Source organism: Thalassophryne amazonica, chromosome 1 (assembly GCF_902500255.1).
Source record: "Thalassophryne amazonica chromosome 1, fThaAma1.1, whole genome shotgun sequence".
Lineage (NCBI taxonomy): Eukaryota > Metazoa > Chordata > Actinopteri > Batrachoidiformes > Batrachoididae > Thalassophryne > Thalassophryne amazonica.
The window spans coordinates 128,299,246-128,321,183 of NC_047103.1; the positions used below are offsets into that span (position 1 = coordinate 128,299,246).

At 43.2% G+C, this 21,938-nt stretch overlaps 1 protein-coding gene across 1 annotated transcript; it reads right to left on the reverse strand.

The window, feature by feature from the left end:
- Window positions 1–825: 825 nt before the first annotated feature.
- LOC117514050 (adenosine receptor A1-like) lies at window positions 826–6,013 on the reverse strand. Its single transcript, XM_034174370.1, has 4 exons — window positions 5,834–6,013; window positions 5,603–5,737; window positions 1,667–1,851; window positions 826–1,528 (listed from the first exon to the last, which is right to left on the reverse strand). Exons 1-4 carry the CDS (start codon window positions 6,011–6,013, stop codon window positions 826–828), a joined length of 1,203 nt encoding a protein of 400 aa, XP_034030261.1.
- Window positions 6,014–21,938: the final 15,925 nt, after the last annotated feature.

Below are 21,938 nucleotides of genomic sequence, written 5' to 3' on the forward strand. Positions count from 1 at the left end.
TGAATTTTTGTTTTCTACCGTATTGTTTTATTGAACAATTTTTTTCATATAGTGATGTAAATATTTTTTTAAAAAGCTCCATATGCTCTATCAACATCACCTTCATTGTATACCTCTTCCCAGTTTTGCACCTGTAAATCATACTTCAGTGTATTCATCTTTTCCTCTGTTCGCTGTCACCTGTATTTGAGGTTTTCCTCTGGCTGATTCCTCCAGTGGTTTCTATTATAAACAATGAAAACTGGTAAGTGGTCACTGATGTCACTGATTAGTAATCCACTCACTGTATTGTTTTCAATATCATTGGTGAATATATTTTCGATTAAGGTGGCACAATGGGATGTAATTCTACTTGGCCTAGTGATTTTTGGATATAAACTCATGCTGTACATTGTATTGATAATTCATCTGTTATTTTATGCTTGTGTGGATTAAGCAGATCAATATTTAAGTCACCACAAATGAAGACAACTTTTTGATTGGTTTTTGAGAACATTTCTCCCATCCAGTCAGTGAATGCTTCAACACTAGAACCTGGTGCTCTATATATACAGCTGACTATTACATTTTTATTTTTTCCTTCACATATTTCAATAGTTATACATTCTAATAAGTTATCAATCACAGTTGTCATATTTTCTACTACTTTATAATCCATGTTCTTATTCACATACACAGCCACTCCATGATTATGTTATTTTAAATCCATTGCAGTGGTATACAGAACTAAAATTACAAAAGGTGGGGCACTGTTCAAATACTTATGGACCTAACTGTGTACATTAAATGCCTGATTAAGACAATAAGCAGACTTTATTGACCTCTTTACTGCTGGTTTAACCTTGAGCTCTGGTAACACATCCCTGTGAGTGTGCGTCGGAATGACTTCATTCGATACGCGTACAGGAGAGGGTTGAGAGCTGAATTGGCATGCGAAAGTAAGATGGCGGCCAGTGTGAGTGACATGGGTACGTCGCACTGCGGACAGAGCAGTGTGATGCAGTTAATGCAGTGGATGGGCATCCAGCACACCATGAAGAGGAAGAGCACCATGAAGAGGGAGGTGGCCTTACGGGCCTCGTGGAGCACACGTGTGCCTGATTTTCCCTCGTTGGGTGGTGCGGATAGACACTGAGTGGGACTGGAGCTCCTGATGTTTGCCTTTGTAAAGACTGTGGTCGTATCAGTTTCAATAAGAGATCCAACTCCAGACTCGGCATCCGTTTCGGCCGTAGCTTTTTCAGTCACACCCGCCACCTCTGTGCCACTTCCTCTTCCTGTGGTTCTTCCAGCTGCTGAGCCCTGAGTTACACTGTTCTCAATCCCAGTCCCAGTAGTCCTGCTGACAGAAGTCGACCTGACCTCTGCCGCTTCCCGGCATATGGTGATGCGCCTTAGCTGGCGGCGAACGGTGACGAAGATGTGTGCATAGATGACAAACATGGCCACAAGTGGCAACAGGAGGCCACAGAAGAAGTTGAAGTAGACCATGTAGGTCATGTCCACCACACAAGAGAAGAGACAATATCTGGAAAGACATGAGACATCATCACACCTGTCCGTCATTATGCTTTATCTTGCTACAGCACTTCTTTTTCTTGCTCCCTCACTCACTCATCCAACAATCTGTTCATCCATTCATCCCCCTCCCTCCACCCTGTCTTACTCATAGTCGGCCTTTTGCTTTTGCCAGTCCATGAGCGGCACAGAACCAGAAACCACACCCAAGCTCCAAGTAATGAACAGCGCCAGCCGAGCATTCCTGGGACTCATGATGCGCTGGTACTGGAAGGGCAGAAGGATCGCCATGTAGCGTTCTGCCGCCACGGCCAACAGGCTCAGAATAGAGCTCTGAAAGAAGAAAGACATTTTTAAACACAGTATCCTGAACAGAAACAAAATGCACTCTATCCTGCCCTTATTCAGTAAGTCTTCTAAATAATTGTCAACTCTTCATGGGCCAATCAGCCCATGAAGAGCCTTCATGAAGAGCCTTGACTTTATGGCAGTCAAGTGTGGGAGCATGCGTTAATGCTGTGATTTGCAGCATCAATGACTCCATGGAAACACCTTGGGTCCTAGATGGCAAACCACCCAGGCAGACAACCAGTCTATTCCCATATCTCAAAAATAACCATCAATCTGCCACAACCAAGGGAAAAGTGGGTGGCCCATTGGCCTTCTCCAGCTGCTGGGCTCCTCAAGAATCAGGCACCCACGTGCTGGATCATACTCCAAGAAACTGAGCACATGGCCAAAACTTTGAAGCCAACGCTCCCTCTCAATGCAAGTGATACTCTTCATCTTACTCTCTTTAAGGAACTGCTTGTTTGATACAAAGTCATTCTAGTGGTACCCAAGGATCCTCTGATGACATTGAGTACCAAAGACATCAAGTCGCTGTCTTCGGTCACTAGTTAGTGCCCAAGTCTACCATACAGCAAGAGAGGCAGCCCCATGACCGTAACCACTTGGACCTACGTTCACCTGCAAAGTTATCGGCATCACCAAACACCCTTGTCCATTGACCTCAACACTCCATAAACTTTTTCCAGGCAACACTCAATCTAAAATGCTGTCTCTACAAGTTCAGCGCTTTCACCACATGCAGATGCATTTCTGGTGGCTGAGTCCAGGACATCATTAAAAGCCTGAATCGTAGTCTTGATCCAGTTCAATCTCAAACCCAGACACTCCGATTCCTCATGCAGCTTCTCAAGTGCTGCGATCAGACCATCCATTAATTCTACAAAGATCACAGCATTTTCCATGAAATCAAGGTCAATAAACTTTTCCTCACCAACAAATGCATCCAAGTCACTGGTTTCCACAACCCTACCCAATACCCAGTCCATGCAAGCATTGAACAGTGTAGGAGCCAGAACACACCCCTGAAGAACACCAGTTTTCACTTGGAAAAAGTCAAGAGTCTTCCTCCACTCCACACAGCACAGGGATGACCTGTGAAGTCATCTTTTGATAATATGAGAAACTTTTGTTTATTTGTTCCACTACTCCTCTGAGGTCCCAGGGCCAATTTCCACCAAACATGCTGTGTGCAAGTATGTTGATCCCAAAATTGCCCTTTAGGGGTTTGTTTTGACAAAGGTCAAGCTCACTGAGGTCAAAGGTAAAGTGTTTCCTTTGTCTGTTTGTTCCCTTACTTCTCCCAGGTTGTTTGGCCAATTCTCACCAAGCTTGATATTTGGAATGTCCTGAAAGAGTTTGTTTTGTCAGTGGTCATGATCATTGGGGTCAAAGGTCAAGATTATATCTATATTATAAATTATATTTCTCATTCATTTTCAACAAACATGTCACAAATATGGATTTGGATTCAGAAATGTCAAATTTGACAAAGGTCAAACATTGAGGCCAATATTTATAAGGGTAAAGGTCTGAATTTAAGTTTTGCACTATGATTTACATTGAATGTGATGCACACATGGGAGTTGATTCCAGAATTGCCCAGCAAGGTGAAATTTGATGGGCAAAGAAGAGATCATATCTGTCTGTCTGTTTGCTGGCCTAATCCTCCCAGGTCCTTTTTATCAGTTTCTGCCAAACTTTGAATGTCAGTGAAGGTTGACCCCAAGATTGTCATTATGGAAATTAAAATTGGCAAAGATCAACGAATCTGACTGTCAACAAATGTGGCACACACTTGGGTGGATTCCAAAATTGCCCAGGCAAGGTCAGATGAAGGTCAATCAATTGGGTGATGGTTATTGAGGTCAAATGTCAGATTGCACTAGCCAGAAGAAGAAGAAGAAGAAGACAGCGGCGGCAACAGCATTGGACCATTAAAAAGATTACATTTTAGTCGATTCACTCTTTTTTGTAAGTCCGCTGCAGAGTGGTACTTTAAAAGTCTCTACAGTTTTTGTTTTTTTTTTGTAATCCACAGTTCTGTACCTCTGTGGCACTTTTAAAGTTATCTGTCGTGTCTTTATGCATAAAGGCCTTTTTGGGATCAATAAAGTTGTCTGAAGTCTGCATTATGCATTTTTTATGGATTAATTTGTCCCTCAACAAGCTCTTCTTTCTGCAATCATCTGCTGTACCTCCAAATCAAAGGTAAGATGTACGATGTGCAATTTCCTCCATTCCTCATTCTCCAACTTGTTGTGAAATTTGTCATATTTGCGGACTTTTATGCCAAATAGATTTGATCCAAAATGGCGTGTGCTCTGTAAAAATGTTTAAAATATGATGGGAAATGAGTGAAAAGTGCCAAATCACAGCCTTTGTGTCTCTGGTTTAACAGGTGCACGTCAGGCTGCGGTCCCGTGTCTGAGCACGGTTTCAAAAAAAATAAACGATTGGTCTTTTAATCACGGAAATAGGGTTACCACTTTCCTCAAATTGGCGAGTGTCAGTGCTGAACTTAATTTCATACCTCTGCTACTGAACATGTTGATCCAGACTGCTCTGTCCGTACATGCGAGAGGTTTTTAATGAAAATGCATTGAGGCTGGACAGAACGTTTTGTCCGATGTGAGCGAAAATCCTTTATACAAAATCCAGTATTTATAGTGTTTATTACATAGAAAACCATACAAAAGCATTGGGGCTTTAATTTGTTTTTGACCGGTGAGTGCAAATATCTAGGTTAGACGATGACAGTTTAGGTGAGTTTTATGCATCGATTTCTATGGTTTTACTGTATTTGTTTACTTGTTGCTGGAAAAAAGGTTTCCACAATGATTGCATATTTCCAGTCAAATATACGGAAGTTGGGTAAAAGGTCTATTACAGTTAGACACAATCCAACCACTAGGAACAGTGGGCAGCCACAGTCTGACGCCCGGGGACAAGTCCAGATGTAGACGCTGCCTTGGTCAGGGGCAGAGAAAGCAGCCTAAATAAGCATGGTTTTGACTGTGGGAGGAAACCGGAGTGCCCGGAGGAAACTCACACAGACATGGGGAGACCAAGCAAACTCCACACAGAAAGGGTGAGAAGCGATCCATGACCTTCCTGCTGTGAAGCACCAGTGCTAACCTCTAAGCCACCGTGCAGCCACTGTGTTCATGCCCCCATGGGTACTAGTACAGAGTGTCTTCAATATTAATGACTTCATCTTACGGATTTTTCCATGCATCTCTCCACGACCACATCCACACTACCTGTCTGTGTCCTTAGATAGCGCTCTTCATCTACTTTAATTCAGTTCACTCAGCTGTAAATGGGTATGGGCTTTGACTGCCCCTCAAGGAGGAGCTCCAGAATCTGGGGATAAGGACCGGTATTAGTGGGTGCAAGGACCTATGTAAGACTTTCTTCTCCACCACTATATTTCCAATCATAGGTCATTATTGTGCTCTCATTCCACAATCACCAGCAACTACAATTATTGCCTGTCCTCATAGTTCTGCACAGGTAAGCTCTCATTGCTTGGCTGATGCTCATGAGGTCAATCAAAAAAAAAAAAAACTATTCTGTAATAAAATGGCCTCTTCTAGTTGATGGTTACTAAATTTGTTTGTTCTTTCAATCACCCAAAGCAACTTTTGTCAAGGTTTCCATGGTTCCCTTGCTGATTCCAGAAGGGAAATTATACTCCTGAACAAAGGAGTCAAAGGTCACATAAAGTCCTTACCTGTGTGAGCACTATCAGGATGGTGAGCAGGAGCAGACAGAGAGGCAGGTTGTAGCGAGGACGGCCCAGGTCAGTCAGCACAGCACAGGGAATGGCCACCAAACCCACCAGGATGTCTGCTACTGCCAACGATATCTGCAAACATAAGGATTCCTTATCATTAACAATTCCACAGGCACACTTTTCAACCCATTTGTGACCAAATTAAACAACAGATCTCATGCTTCTCACCAGGAAGTAATTAGTGACTGTGCGAAGCTTCTTGTTCCAGGTGACTGCCACACATACAAGGACATTACCTACGATGGCCAACACAGCAATAACGACCTCACAAGCGATGTACAGGCCTTTTAAATGGATTCTGGAGTCATAGGGTGCCGTCGTTATACAGCCACCAGCGGATGTATTCATAATGGCAACGTGATGGCTCTTCAACAGTCATGAAAATCCTACAAAGACAAATATTGTTAATATATATTTAAGTCAGGTGTGGGAGCATGCACTGTTGTGCTGTGCATCATCTCCCCTCCACCATACTATGGAACCATCTTGTGTCCTGGATAGCAACCATCCAGGCAGACAACCAGTCTATCCACACCTCTTGAAAGTAACCACCTCTCTGCCACAGCCAGGTAACAGTATTAACCCAAACTACTTTATCTTTTCTGTGGTCAACTTCATTCTATTTGTTAATATACATCCATTCCAACATTTAATGCTTGCAACACATTTGAGAAATAGATAGCACATAGGCAATTTGGGGCCAGTAACAAAGTAAAACAAAAAAAAACTAACTAACTAAATTAAATGATGTTATTTCAAATGGGTGTTGTCAACAACCATGATTTGGTACAAAAACAGCATCAACAAATGGCTGTCTTTGAGGAACAAATATGGGCAGAGGATCTCCAGTTTGTCAATAAATAAATAACAAATAAACACCAATGACTTTATTGCGTCCTTGGCATATGTAATGCATCTGGGAGTGGTGTAGGAACAAGAATAAGCTTTCAACCTTGGCCAAAACAGTAAAACGGCTCCCTACTGGGGAGGAAGAGAAGCTGCTAAAATGGTTCCACGAAAAGAGAGTGGCAGGAGTTTGCATGACAGGGAAATGTCTTGAATATGAGGCACTGCGGATGCATAAGCAACATGGAAAACAGAACAGACTTGATGAGATTTCGGGGCAGTGAGTTGGAACTATTTCATTTTCATTTAACTCTATTCTGTCAGGAATTCACAATTTCACTACATGCAATGTGCCAAAAAATCCAGGGGGCTTTGATGGAGTAAATACGGTATGTGAGCCGGTCACTGCATGCTGTATTACTGACTTCTCAAAATAAATCTCTCTGCATCGATTTGTCTGACTCCTGGTTGCTCCTTCATTATTGAAGTCTCAAATATTCGAAACATCTTCGCAGAAATTCTTTAACACCTGACGGTACTCAATCAACCTTCCGGCAACCCAATCACCCTAGTGTGGGTAGGTGCAGACCCCCATTCACAGCTGAAAACTAGGCCCCCCTCCAGAGCCCCAATGGACCATTTTACACTCCATTACGTGCAGTGTTGAGTTTAATTCCAGTATGCCAAGTACTCTGATTGTGTTTCAGTTTAAACTGTGATGCGAAAATGAGAGATGTTTAAATGTTAGTACGAAGTGAGAAGACAGGAGCTGAGATCTGGAGTAATGGAAGAACAGGGCGAGTGGTTGTTATGAAGCTGTGCCTTTGTGTCGACCCGCTGATCGGCGCAAACTGCTCCTGATAAGGTGCAAAAACAACAGCCCACATGCACACAAAAACACCAGCGGGGTGCACTGTTTGCACATGTTGATAAGGATTCAGTCCCTCTGCCTGTTGCTGTGCACAAATGTAAATAGTCACAACCAGAGAGACTCACTGGCTGATAAATAACATGTACAAAACATCATTTCAATTCAAAACATGCACATCGCACTTTAAATTTGGCCTCAGACGATAAAATAAAATGCACAGCATAAATATCATGTGATTGTATCATTGTTATTTCTGCATCACATGCTGAAAACATGATGAAAACAGGAAAACAGCTGTCAGCACTCATCTTGACTCTGAAAATTTTAGCTGCCTGCATGTTTACTCCATTTTCTTTAATTGTGGCACCGAGTCACCCACTCACCTGACCCCAGACGCTGTGGACTGTCCCGCACAGAGCCGCGTCTGAGAGGCATCAGGGTTCAAACTGAAAGTGATGTGGGAACAGGGAGGAAAGTCTACCCTCCTCTTCTCTGCTCCCTCCATCCCTTCCTCTGTTCTGCATTATGCCCACTCTTCCTCCCTTCCCCTCGTGGATTTTAACAGAATGTGTCAACAGCCTGCTCAATGAAACACAGCATGTGACATTTGGATCTGGATTCTGATATGGAAAAATGAGATATGGTTTGATGTGAATGTCTGCATGTGCATCTGACAAAGCAAATGTCTGATGTAAATGGGCTACGCTTCATGTTCCAACATACATTCAAATATGTGGGACGGCCAAATACGTCCTCACAACATCCAGAGCCTGTTTCAGAAAAGAGCTTCAACTCTGAGTGGATTTACTCTGAGATGGGAAACACTTGAGTTTTCCGTTCCAGAACAGCTGATTTGAGTCAGTTTGTTCAACTCAGAGTAGGTTCACTTTAAAAATTGAATTGGAAATCTTAATGTGAGCGTGCACCAAGTATGAGCATATTTTTATGAGAGACAAAAAACCCATGACTGCAGTTGCAAAAGAGAGAGAGAAATAGTGTGTGAGGAAATTACATCTTAAGCCAATGGACTGTCAACACCATAGTGGTGGTGAAGAAAGCCCAGCAATGACTCCACTTCCTGAGGGTGCTCAGGAGAACCAATCTGGAGGAGAAGCTGCTGGTGTTGTTCAACAGAGCCACCATCAAGAGCATCCTGATGTACTGCATCACAGTGTGGTACGGGGGTGCTCAGCAGCAGACCGGAGAGAGCTGCAGAGGGTGATCAAAAAAGCCCAGGGGATCACTGGCTGCTCTCTGCCCAGCCTGGAAGACACTGCCACCTCTCGCTACCTCAGCAGAGCTGCCGGCATCAGCAAAGACACATCCCACCCCAGCAACCACCTGTTTGACCTACTACCCTCCAGCTGATGGTATACGTCAAACAAAACTAGGACAAACAGACTCAGGGACAGCTTTCTCCCCAAAGCGATCACTGTACTGAACAAAAACAAATCACTCTAATCTGCACCTTTCAAGTTTCTTGTGCAATATCTGTAAACCATGTGCAATTTTCCTGTGCAATATGATTCCACAGTTGTATATAATTCTCGTTTTACATTTTACTTGGTCCACATTTTATTTTATTTTATTTTATTTTATTTTATTTTACCTTATGTTTATATTAGTTGTACATATACTCTGAATAATTTACCATTAAATTTCACTATTTTTTATTTGGCTAAAAATTACTTGCACCACGGAAAGCACCTTTTTGGAGCTGCACTCAAATCTCGTAATGTAAATTACAATGACAATAAAGGCGATTCTGATTCTGATGTTTGATTTATTTATATATATTTGATCATACATATAATTCCCGGTGAAAACTGGTAAATAAATAAAAAATCCGATGTGGTGCATCTTCTCCCTACATACAGACCTGTGCTGCATGGAGACGACGTGCAGGCTCGTGTGGTTCAGGTGTGGAACGATGAGAGCACTTTGGCCCTACAGGGCTGTTTTGACTGTACCGACTGGTCCGTTTTTCAGGAATCATCCAGCAGCATTGATGAACTGACAGATGCTGTATGCAGTTACCTTTGGATATCTAAAGAACTGAAACATCTGCTGAGTGAAAAGAGGACTATTTTTAATAGCGGTGACATGAAGGCATATGCTGAAATTAGGAAGGTTGTGCGAACTGAAATTTTTAAAATTTCAGTACAAGAGTAAAACTGAGGCCATGAATCAGTGAATCTGATCTCAGATCTGTGTGAGATGGAATGAAACTAATGTCAGGCCTGCATAAAGGCAATGACACTGTTTTTAAATGGTTTTAATGCTGATGTGATGTTAGCTAATGAATTAAATAGCTTTTATATGAGATTTTCTAACAACGATTTTAGTGCACAAATCAGTCATATGAGGGAGAATTTGGTCAGTGATTTCCCTGGTTTTGATATTGACGTGTCTATGGTCAAATCATTATTTATCAAACCAAGGTTAGGAAAAGCTCTGGCCCTGACAACATCAGTGGTTAAGTCCTGTGCTGGTCAGCTGAGTGAGATCTTCAAAGAGATCTTCACTCAGTCACCCCAGAAGCAAACAGTGCCAAAGATCTGGAAGCACTCCACAATCATTCCTATGGCTGAGTGTAAGAACCCTAAGGTCCTAAATGAGTTTTGACCGGTAACTCTCACCTCCTTGGTGATCAAATCAAATCAAATCAATTTTATTTATATAGCGCCAAATCACAACAAACAGTTGCCCCAAGGCGCTTTATATTGTAAGGCAAAAGCCATACAATAATTACAGAAAAACCCCAACGGTCAAAACGACCCCCTGTGAGCAAGCACTTGGCAACAGTAGGAAGGAAAAACTCCCTTTAAACAGGAAGAAACCTCCAGCAGAACCAGGCTCAGGGAGGGGCAGTCTTCTGCTGGGACTGGGTGGGGCTGAGGGGAGAGAATCAGGAAAAAGACATGCTATGGAAGAGAGCAGAGATCAATCACTAATGATTAAATGCAGAGTGGTGCATACAGAGCAAAAAGAGGTGAATAAAAAGAAACAGTGCATCATGGGAACCCCCCCAGCAGTCTAAGTCTATAGCAGCATAACTAAGGGATGGTTCATGGTCACCTGATCCAACCCTAACTATAAGCTTTAGCAAAAAGGAAAGTTTTAAGCTTAATCTTAAAAGTAGAGAGGGTGTCTGTCTCCCTGATCCAAATTGGGAGCTGGTTCCACAGGAGAGGAGCCTGAAAGCTGAAGGCTCTGCCTCCCATTCTACTCTTACAAACCCTAGGAACTACAAGTAAGCCTGCAGTCTGAGAGCGAAGCGCTCTATTGGGGTGATATGGTACTATAACGTCCCTAAGATAAGATGGGACCTGATTATTCAAAACCTTATAAGTAAGAAGAAGAATTTTAAATTCTATTCTGGAATTAACAGGGAGCCAATGAAGAGAAGCCAATATGGGTGAAATATGCTCTCTCCTTCTAGTTCCTGTCAGTACTCTAGCTGCAGCATTTTGAATTAACTGAAGGCTTTTCAGGGAACTTTTAGGACAACCTGATAATAATGAATTACAATAGTTCAGCCTAGAAGAAATAAATGCATGAATTAGCTTTTCAGCATCACTCTGAGACAAGACCTTTCTAATTTTAGAGATACTCGTATTGCGCAAATGCAAAAAAGCAGTCCTACATATTTGCTTAATATGCGCATTGAAGGACATATCCTGATCAAAAATAACTCCAAGATTTCTCACAGTATTACTGGACGTCAGGGTAATGCCATCCAGAGTAAGGATCTGGTTAGACACCATGTTTCTAAGATTTGTGGGGCCAAGTACAATAACTTCAGTTTTATCTGAATTTAAAAGCAGGAAATTAGAGGTCATCCATGTCTTTATGTCTGAAAGACATTCCTGCAGTTTAACTAATTGGTGTGTGTCCTCTGGCTTCATGGATAGATAAAGCTGGGTATCATCTGCGTAACAATGAAAATTTAAGCAATGCTTTCTAATAATACTGCCTAAGGGAAGCATGTATAAAGTGAATAAAATCGGTCCTAGCACAGAACCTTGTGGAACTCCATAATTAACCTTAGTCCGTGAAGACGACTCCCCATTTACATGAACAAATTGTAATCTATTAGATAAATATGATTCAAACCACCGCAGCGCAGTGCCTTTAATACCTATGGCATGCTCTAATCTCTGTAATAAAATTTTATGGTCAACAGTATCAAAAGCTGCAATGAGGTCTAACAGGACAAGCACAAAGATGAGTCCACTGTCTGAGGCCATAAGAAGATCATTTGTAACCTTCACTAATGCTGTTTCTGTACTATAATGTATTCTGAAACCTGACTGAAACTCTTCAAATAGACCATTCCTCTGCAGATGATCAGTTAGCTGTTTTACAACTGCCCTTTCAAGAATTTTTGAGAGAAAAGGAAGGTTGGAGATTGGCCTATAATTAGCTAAGATAGCTGGGTCAAGTGATGGCTTTTTAAGTAATGGTTTAATTACTGCCACCGTAAAAGCCTGTGGTACATAGCCAACTAATAAAGATAGATTGATCATATTTAAGATCAAAGCATTAATTAATGGTAGGGCTTCCTTGAGCAGTCTGGTAGGAATGGGGTCTAATAGACATGTTGATGGTTTGGAGGAAGTAACTAATGAAAATAACTCAGAACAATCTGAGAGAAAGAGTCTAACCAAATACCGGCATCACTGAAAGCAGCCAAAGATAACGATACGTCAGACAGAACTCAGACAGAACGTAACCAAATACCAGCATTACTGAAAGCAGCCGAACATAAAGATATGTCTTTGGGATGGTTATGAATAATTTTTTCTCTAATAGTTAAAATTTTATTTGCAAAGAAAGTCATGAAGTCATTACTAGTTAAAGTTAAAGGAATACTAGGCTCAATAGAGCTCTGACTCTTTGTCAGCCTGGCTACAGTGCTGAAAAGAAACCTGGGGTTCTTATTTTCGTCAATTAGTGATGAATAGTAAGATGTCCTAGCTTTACGGAGGGCTTTTTTATAGAGCAACAGACTCTTTTTCCAGGCTAAATGAAGATCTTCTAAATTAGTGAGATGCCATTTCCTCTCCAGCTTACGGGTTATCTGATTTAAGCTGCGAGTTTGTGGGTTATACCACGGAGTCAGGCACGTCTGATTTAAGGCTCTCTTTTTCAGAGGAGCTACAGCATCCAAAGTTGTGCTCAATGAGGATGTAAAGCTATTGACGAGATAATCTATCTCACTCACAGAGTTTAGGTAGCTACTCTGCACTGTGTTGGTATATGGCATTGAAGAACATAACAAAGAAGGAATCATATCCTTAAACCTAGTTACAGCACTTTCAGAAAGACTTCTACTGTAATGAAACGTATTCCCCACTGCTGGGTAGTCCATTAAAGTAAATGTAAATGTTATTAAGAAATGATCAGACAAAAAGGGGTTTTCAGGGAATACTGTTAAGTCTTCAATTTCTATGCCATATGTCAGAACAAGATCTAAAGTGTGGCTAAAGTGGTGGGTGGACTCATTTACATTTTGAGCGAAGCCAACGGAGTCTAATAATAGATTAAATGCAGTGTTGAGGCTGTCATTCTCAGCATCTGTGTGGATGTTAAAATCACCCACTATAATTATCTTATCTGAGCTAAGCACTAAGTCAGACAAAAGGTCTGAAAAATCACAAAGAAACTCACAGTAACGACCAGGTGGACGATAGATAATAACAAATAAAACTGGTTTTTGAGACTTCCAATTTGGATGGACAAGACTAAGAGTCAAGCTTTCAAATTAATTAAAGCTCTGTCTGGGTCTTTGATTAATTAATAAGCTGGAGTGGAAGATTGCTGCTGATCCTCCTCCTCGACCCGTGCTTTGAGCATTCTGACAGTTAGTGTGACTCGGGGGTGTTGACTCATTTAAACTAACATATTCATCCTGCTGTAACCAGGTTTCTGTAAGGCAGAATAAATCAATATGTTGATCAATTATTATATCATTTACTAACAGGGACTTAGAAGAGAGAGATCTAATGTTTAATAGACCACATTTAACTGTTTTAGTCTGTGGTGCAGTTGAAGGTGCTGTATTATTTTTTCTTTTTGAATTTTTATGCTTATGCTTAAATGATGAAGACCTTTGAGAGGATGGTTAAGCAGGAGTTACTGAAGCAGGTGGAGGAACAGCTGGATCAGCTCCAGTTTGCTTACAGGGTTGGCAGAGGTGTTGAGGATGCAAAACTTACATTGTTAAATTTCCTTTAAAAACATCTGGAAAGTGGAAACCTCAAAAACTCATGCTAGTGTGACTGAAGGACCTTTGTGGCCAGGACAGCGGTGGGATCGAACCCCCAAACTGCTCAAACTAAAGACCAGGACTCTACTAGATCAGCCAAAGGGGAATTCCCTGTTAGCCAAGCTAGTGGGAACGTCTTTTCAATCCGGACTTCATATTGCTACACTAGGCTCCTTTTTATTGATATCTCTTCAGCATTCAGCATACAAGTACTTAGGATCCGTCATCAACAGCAAATTAGCTTTTGAGAGCAACACAGATGCTGTCTGCAAAAAGGCCCAACAGAGATTTTTCTTTTTGAGGAAAATGAAATCATTCAGCGTGTGCAGCACTCTGATAGTTTTGTTCTATCAGTGTTTAAAGCTGGCAAACGTGGCGTCTAAGGTGGTCGGGGTACCGCTACCACAGCGACAATATATTTATGATAAACGGGTCAGAGGAAAGACTAACCAAAATTTTGAACTGCCCTGAGCACCCACACTTTGGGGAGTTTAATTTGCTCCTCTCTGGCTGCCGTTTTAGGCTACCTAAGTTAAGGTCTAGTCGTGCCAGGGATTCTTTTATTCCTGTGGCTATCAGGAATTTGAATGCATTGAACTGCCATTTTTTAAAAATATTGTATTATTTATTTGTTATTCCTGTCCATGTTTATGATGACAGTTTTTCGTTGTGTATTGTTTGTTTGGTTTTGTCATTGGTTTTTGGGGGAAGAATGTTTTAATTGTTGTGTGTCTTGTGTTGTGTGTACACTTGCTGTGGGCATCTGGTGATGATGCTCTGTTGTACCTGTGTTCTGGACATTCTGTTGCACTCTAAATTTCCTTTTTCACGGATAAATAAAGCGAAACTTCAACTTGAACTGTATTTCATTTACACCCAAACAAAGGACATGGAAGCAGTTGAAAAAAGAAATATAACAGTAAAGTTCAAACTGGTAAGACTCATGGCTGTGCCTCATTTTAATCATATTTGACATCGCTGTTGTCAACCTATTGGGTGCTCCCATTTTGTTCACGGTTGCAAAATCAGCAGCACTTGTCTTACCTTCTGGAGGTATTTGGTTGTGGCTGACCTTCTTGCATCTTCATCATGGTTCCCATTAGTTTGTGGGATTCCCAGGTACTTGTAGCCATCCTGTATGTCTGCTATCCTACATTCTGGCAACTCCACCCCCTCAGTCAGGACCACCTTCCCCCTCTTTGCCACATTCGGCCACACTTATCCAGGCTGAAGGACATCCTGATATCCTCGTTGTAGATCCTGGTGAGATGGATCACTGAGTCAATGTCTTGCTCACTCTTGGCGTACAGCTTGATGTCATCAATGTACAGGAGGTGACTGATGGTTACTCAACTCCTGAATAGATAATCGTAGCTGCTCTATGAGATGAGTTGGTTGAAAGCACTGAGGCCAATGGAGAACAGCAGTGAGGACAGTATATCTATATTCTGCGCTTGATAGTGACTTGTGTGATGGCCTCCAGTGATGTCTTCCACGGTCCCATTGAGTTCCCAATGAAGGTTATCAGTGCAGTGTCTTGTATAGTGCCAAGCACTCCAGTACCCATTTGTGTGGCACTGAATCACAGGCCTTCCTGTAGTCAATCCAGGCTGTGTTCAGGTTGGTCTGCCTGGTCTTCAAGTCCTGGTGTACTGCTCAGTCAACAAGTAGATGGTGCTTCAACCCTCTGGTATTGTTTTCATTTCCCTTCTGACCTGTGCTCATGTGTTGAGTCATGTGCCTACTCAACTTGCGCCTGATAGGAGCTTCCATGTTGTGGAGAGGCAAGTAATGAGGTGGTAGTTTGAGGGTTTCATACACTTGTGGGGGGTTCTTCATGATCAGGATTGTCCTGCCCTGTGTTTTAACCAGTCTGGGTGAGTACCTGCTGCGAGTAGCTCATCTTTTTGTACTGCCAGAAACACATGGAGCGCTGCTGGCTTCTTCAACCATTGGGTGTGGATCATGTCAGGCCCTGGTGCTGTCCAGCTCTTCATCCCTGAGACTTATTGTTGGATGTCTGTCTTCATGATGTTGACTGGTTCTTGTTCTGGGAGGTGGCTGTGTTGTGCTCTTAGGTCCTACAGCCACTTAGCATTGGTGTTGTGTGATGCCTCCTTCTCCCAGATCTTCCTCCAGTATTCCTCAGTCTCAGTTCTGGGCGGGTTGCTGTTTTCCCCTTCAGCTGGAAGTATACCCTGGATGGGACATTGGAGAACAGGCCATTTATTTTCTTGGCCTCTGCTTCTCTGCTGTATCTCCTCAGTGAGGTAGCCAGTGCTGTGAGCTTTTGTTGAGCAGTTTCCAGGTCTTCAGTTATGGACATCATGTTGTACTTTTCGTCCATCCATGACCTGTCTCTCCTGATGCCCTTCTGTACCTATGTTAGTCTGCTAACATCCTTCCGGGGTTTCCGGATGTATGTATGTGTGTATGTATGTATGTATGTACACACAGACACAGACACACACACACACACACACACACACACACACACACACACACACACACACACACACACACACACACACACACACACACACACACACACACACACACACACACACACACACACACACACACACACACTTATTTGAACATATTGAACTTATTTATTTGGCACACAATTCGTCAATAACAAAAACTGATATACAAGACAATTCCACAGTGACGTGTGACACACACACACACACACAAAACCACTGACCAAGGAAGACTGAGTATGATAGGTCCCTCCCATTACTCTGGTTCATTCAGCGAAAATGACCTTTTTAATTAGTTTGGATTGCAAAGTAAATGTGTTATCATGACTTTATTTAATGGTCCATATATGTACATCTGTGACATATGTCACTCAACCTCAAATAGGAGTTTCAACTGTAAAATCATGAACTCCTTCTATATCTATATTATAATAGGCAATAATAGCTGTGCTATAATAGCTGTGTGCGTGTGTGCGTGCATGTGTATGGCTTCGATCACGCAATAAATGGGGAGAGCTGACATTTGCCGTTTGGCAAGCTTATGTATTTTGGGTCAGGGATGAATGCTCTGAAAACAGAAAGTTGATAGGACAAATATTTTTGCAGAAGTTAGCAATTTTAGCTAACCAAAAAACAATGATGCTGTGCTGCAATGCGCCATGGGAATTGGGGTTTTGAGGTTTTAAATGTTGTTATTGTGGTTTATGTTAGTTTAACAGTGTTGTAAGTGTTACTAATTTATTGTGTTTTTATAGCTCAATTGGTTTTGTCAGTTTAGATAAGTCTGATGTTGCTCTTACGATGAGTGATTTAAGTTTTATGTTGGTACCCTGAGTGAAATGTTTAGTGGTTTTTAATGTCTTCAGCCACTGTTTTTGTTCGTCAAATTGAAACCACTTGCTTATAGCGGCTGTGCGTGTGCGCGTAAAGTTAACTACTTTCTGGACTAACGCCATTCCAGCAGGGGGCAGTAAGTCATCATTATATTAAAAGCATGAGTGTGGTGAGTGATTTTAAGTTCAATGTAAGTACATAATATAATTGTAAATACGTTAAAAATACATGGATGACACAAGAAAGTGAAAACACTTATTAACATTGTGGTCCATTTAAAAATTAAATGACAAAATAGAAGTGGAACTACAATAATAATACGAGTGAAGCACCACACAGCGGCGCAAAGCTCGCTCATGGTACAGGGTGTCCCAAATAGGAAGTGCCAAATTTAGAGTCCACAGTGAAACAGGAAATGTCAAATACTTCCTGGATTGACACTTCCTGGAATGACAGACAAGATCCCATGGAATTTCATGGGAACTCAGTGGCAAGTTCACACTAAAACAGGAAGTGCCAAAGTTTGAGTCCATAGTGAAACAGGAAATGTCAAATGTTCAATGCTTCCTGCTATGGGTGGAGTTAGAGTGGAGGCCAGGGTTGTGCTGGACTCCCCTGAAATCTGATTGGACACAGATGATTCACATGACACGGCACCACATGTCTGGTTGAAAAGAGCTGCATTTTGAAATCACTGAGTCGCACTGACTGCTAGGTTCCTCCTGTCCAGTAGTTGGTGCTGTGTACCACAAAAACTCTGATCCACCTTCGTGGAAGAAGAAAAACACTTGCCTCAGATTTGAACTGAACATATCATTTGAATAAAGACACCAAAGTTTTATATCAGTGAGTAAACAACTGTATTTATTCCAGAAATTAGGTCCAGGTTGTTAAAAGCGGCATTTTCCCTATAATTCGGGTTGTCTTATATATGCGTGTGTCTCCAGTGATTTTTAAACGAGCAGGCAGCTGTTGATTAAATAACCTCTTTATTTTGCTGTCTGAAGGACTTAAATGACCTCTTCATTTTGCTCACTGAGTGACACCAGGATGATGCATTTCACTTAAAAATACACATACCATGAAGTGTTTCTCAACTATACTCACAAGTATTGGAACACTTGGCATTTCACACATTTTATTTGTTTATGCCATTTCGAATACAAATAAATAAATAAATCTAAAGTTATCTACCTTAAACTCTAACTGAAAGCAAATGTCTACAAGTTGGTATAAATTGATTAAAAATATAAAATCCAGGTTCCTGATGAAGAGAAGACCTGAACATTCAGCTATAATTTGCCAGAAAGTACATCTGAGATGAAAGCCTAGATTTGATGTTTTTTTGGTGAAAGAAACTTTTGTATTTCTTCATAATTGATGTAAATAAAGACCAAGACATATTCAGTGACTTGCAAATGTTCATGTTTCCACCCCTGACTTGTCTGAAGAAAACTGGAAAAAACTGATTATTATTTACAGGTATAACCAAGTTTAAGAGATTTGTTTTCAGTTTGAGTTTGAGGAAGATAATTTTAGAAATTTTTATTCTTTATATTTTTTGTATTTCTTGTATTTCTTGTATTTGAAATGGCATAAACAAATTATAATGTGTGAAATATCAAGTGTTCCAATACTTTTGGAGGACACAGTATCCTAACCTTATGATGAGTGCAAAATAAGTGTTTTATTATTACTGTTTTGTTTAAGAATGTTTAATTTTCACTGTTGCTACACTTTGTTTGAAATCATAGTCATATCATATATCATATTGATAGGACAATATTGAGATATGATAAATTGGCCATAATGTACAGCCCTACTGTTAACTAGCTGAAAAGTTTGAATATTAATTTACATCTACATTTTAAAAAATGCTTCAAGTAGCAGGGGGTTAAGAGGGCTGTAATTAGGGGGGTTTGTGGGGTGGAGCTCCAGAAGCTGAACTGTTTTAACCATGCTAATGCTCCCCTGAAGCATTTACTCAAAAAAAAGTCTGAAGGACCTAAATGACATGGTGAGATGCTGAAGAGCTTCGCTCGTTCATGTCCGCGACATATACATATTAGTGTATATGATAACAATAACCTAAACAATTTATAAATACATTAAGACGGTAAGTGAACATAATTAATAGGAAATAAAAGGGTTGAGCTCTTCTTCCAAAAATTGTTGAGGTCTAAGGTTCAAAGGTTGTGGACTCACGTGCCATTCCAACTCATTATACAAGCTTTGCTTAATTTATTACCACCCTTACCACAAAAATGTCAGCTACCTATTTTATAAACACTACCTAATCTGGAGCCCGTGGATCCCCACGGGCAACATGCTAGTTTAAATGTAAAAGTGAAAGAAAAAAAAGATTTAATTAATAATACTATTCTTTAAAGCTGCAATGTGTAGGATTTAAGAGTTTATAGGATTTATACGTGGAAATAGAATATAGAATTCATAGCCACCTGTGTTGGGAAGGTGTCGTAGCACAGACCCACAACAGGGGGCGCTAAAGAACGGACAATGAATAAGCCAAAAAGTAACAATTTAATGTTGTGACAACACACAACTAAACACACAAAAATTGTACAGTCAATTAACACCAGGTGACGTGTGGGCAGGCTCGAAGATAGAAGACCCCCGACGAGAGAGAAGTCGCGTCCCACACGGCTTCCACCACCAACGGTCTGAAGAACACCGGAGCCGCCAAGTCCCGAGTCCCCAGGTGGCCTCTGTCTTCGGCTGTCAACCCTGGTACTGCTGGCAGAAAGCAAAGACAAGATGAGTGAGTGTGAGTCCGCACACTCAGTAATCCACAGTCTGCACACAGTTAGGAGGGAGCACCTCCACCTCCAATTACACACTCGTGCAGCTCCTGTTTAATCCACTTATCTGGTTTGGGGTGTGAGGTGAAGCCGTCGCTGTCACACCAAACACCAATCCCACAGATAAGGAAAGCACCAGGAAAACGGCTGCAACAGAAGTTCAGATTATTACTCAACGTATGAGTCAGCAGAGAAAATTACCTCTTGGTAGTCGATTTCTCGGCGGGGAGGTGGAGTTGCAGTCCGGCTTATGTAGTGGTGTAGATGAGTGACAGCTGGTGCGATGAGTGACAGCTGTCACTTCTTCTGGGTCTGGCGCCCTCTTGTGCTTGGAGCCCGCACTCCAAGCAGGGCGCCCTCTGGTGGTGGTGGGCCAGCAGTACCTCCTCTTCAGCGGCCCACATAACAGAACCCCCCCCTCAACGGGCGCCTCCTGGTGCCCGACCTGGCTTGTCCGGGTGTCTTTTGTAGAAATCGGCCAGGAGGGCCGGGTCCAGGATGAAGCTCCTCTTCACCCAGGAGCATTCTTCAGGTCCATACCCCTCCCAGTCCACCAGATATTGGAACCCCCGGCCCTTACGACGGACGTCCAGGTGCCTGCGGACGGTCCAAGCAGGCTCCCCGTCGATGAGCCGGGCAGGAGGCGGCGTAGGTCCAGGTGCACAGAGGGGCGAGGTGTGGTGTGGCTTGATGCGGGACACGTGGAATACAGGGTGGATCCGCAGTGAAGCTCCAACTCCCAGCTTCACTGCGGATCCACCGGGTTGATGATTTTGAGGATTTTAAATGGTCCAATGTATCTGTCTTTCAACTTAGGGGAGTCCACACAGAGAGGGATGTCCTTTGTTGAAAGCTACACCTCCTGCCCGGGCTGGTATGTGGGGGCCGGGGAATGCCGGCGGTCCGCATGGGTCTTGGCCCTCGCCCGGGCCTTCAACAGGGCAGAGCGGGCGGTCCGCCACACCCGGCGGCACCTCCTGAGGTGGGCCTGGACTGAGGGCACACCGACCTCTCCCTCCACCAGCGGGAACAATGGGGGCTGGTACCCCAAACATGCCTCAAAAGGGGAGAGGCCGGTAGCAAATGAGACTTGGCTGTTATGGGCATACTCGATCCAGGCCAGATGGTGACTCCAGTCCGCTGGGCGCCAGGAGGTGATGCAGCGAAGGGCCTGCTCCAACTCATGGTTAGCCCGCTCTGCCTGGCCGTTTGTCTGGGGGTGGTACCCGGACGAGAGGCTCACGGTGGCCCCCAGCTCCTTACAGAAGCTCCTCCAAACATGCGAAGAGAACTGGGGACCACGATCTGATACGATGTCCGATGGTATCCCATGCAGCCGCATGACGTGGTGGACCAGGAGGTCTGCCGTCTCCTGGGCCGTCGGGAGCTTCGGGAGGGCCACGAAGTGGGCTGCCTTGGAGAACCGGTCCACTATCGTGAGAATGATGGTGTTGCCCTGGGACGGCGGGAGGCCCGTGATGAAGTCCAGGCCGATGTGAGACCAGGGGCGGTGAGGCACCGGCAGGGGTTGGAGGAGTCCCGAGGTCCTCCGATGGTCTGCCTTGCCCCTGGCGCAGATGGTACAGGCCTGGACGTAGTCCCGAACGTCGGTTTCCAGGGACGCCCACCAGAAACGCTGCTGGACCACTGCCACGGTCCTACGCACTCCCGGATGACAGGAGAGCTTGGATCCGTGACAGAAGTCCAATACGGCAGCTCTGGCCTCTGGTGGGACGTACAGTCTGTTCTTGGGGCCGGTCCCCGGGTCCGGGCTCCTTGCCAGGGCCTCCCAGACGGTCTTCTCCACGTCCCAGGTAAGGGAGGCCATGACAGTGGACTCGGGGATGATGGTCTCGGTGGGGTTCGACAGCCCCGCCTTGGCTTCCTCTTCGTGCACCCGGGACAACGCATCCGATTTTTGGTTCTTGGTCCCGGGGCGGTACGTGATCCGGAAGTCAAAGCGCCCGAAGAACAGAGACCAGCGGGCTTGCCTGGGGTTCAGCCGCTTGGCGGTCCGGATGTACTCCAGGTTCCGATGGTCTGTGAAAACCGTGAAAGGCAACGACGCCCCCTCCAGCAGGTGTCTCCACTCAAGAGCCTCCTTCACCGCGAGGAGCTCCCGATTGCCGACGTCATAGTTCCGTTCAGC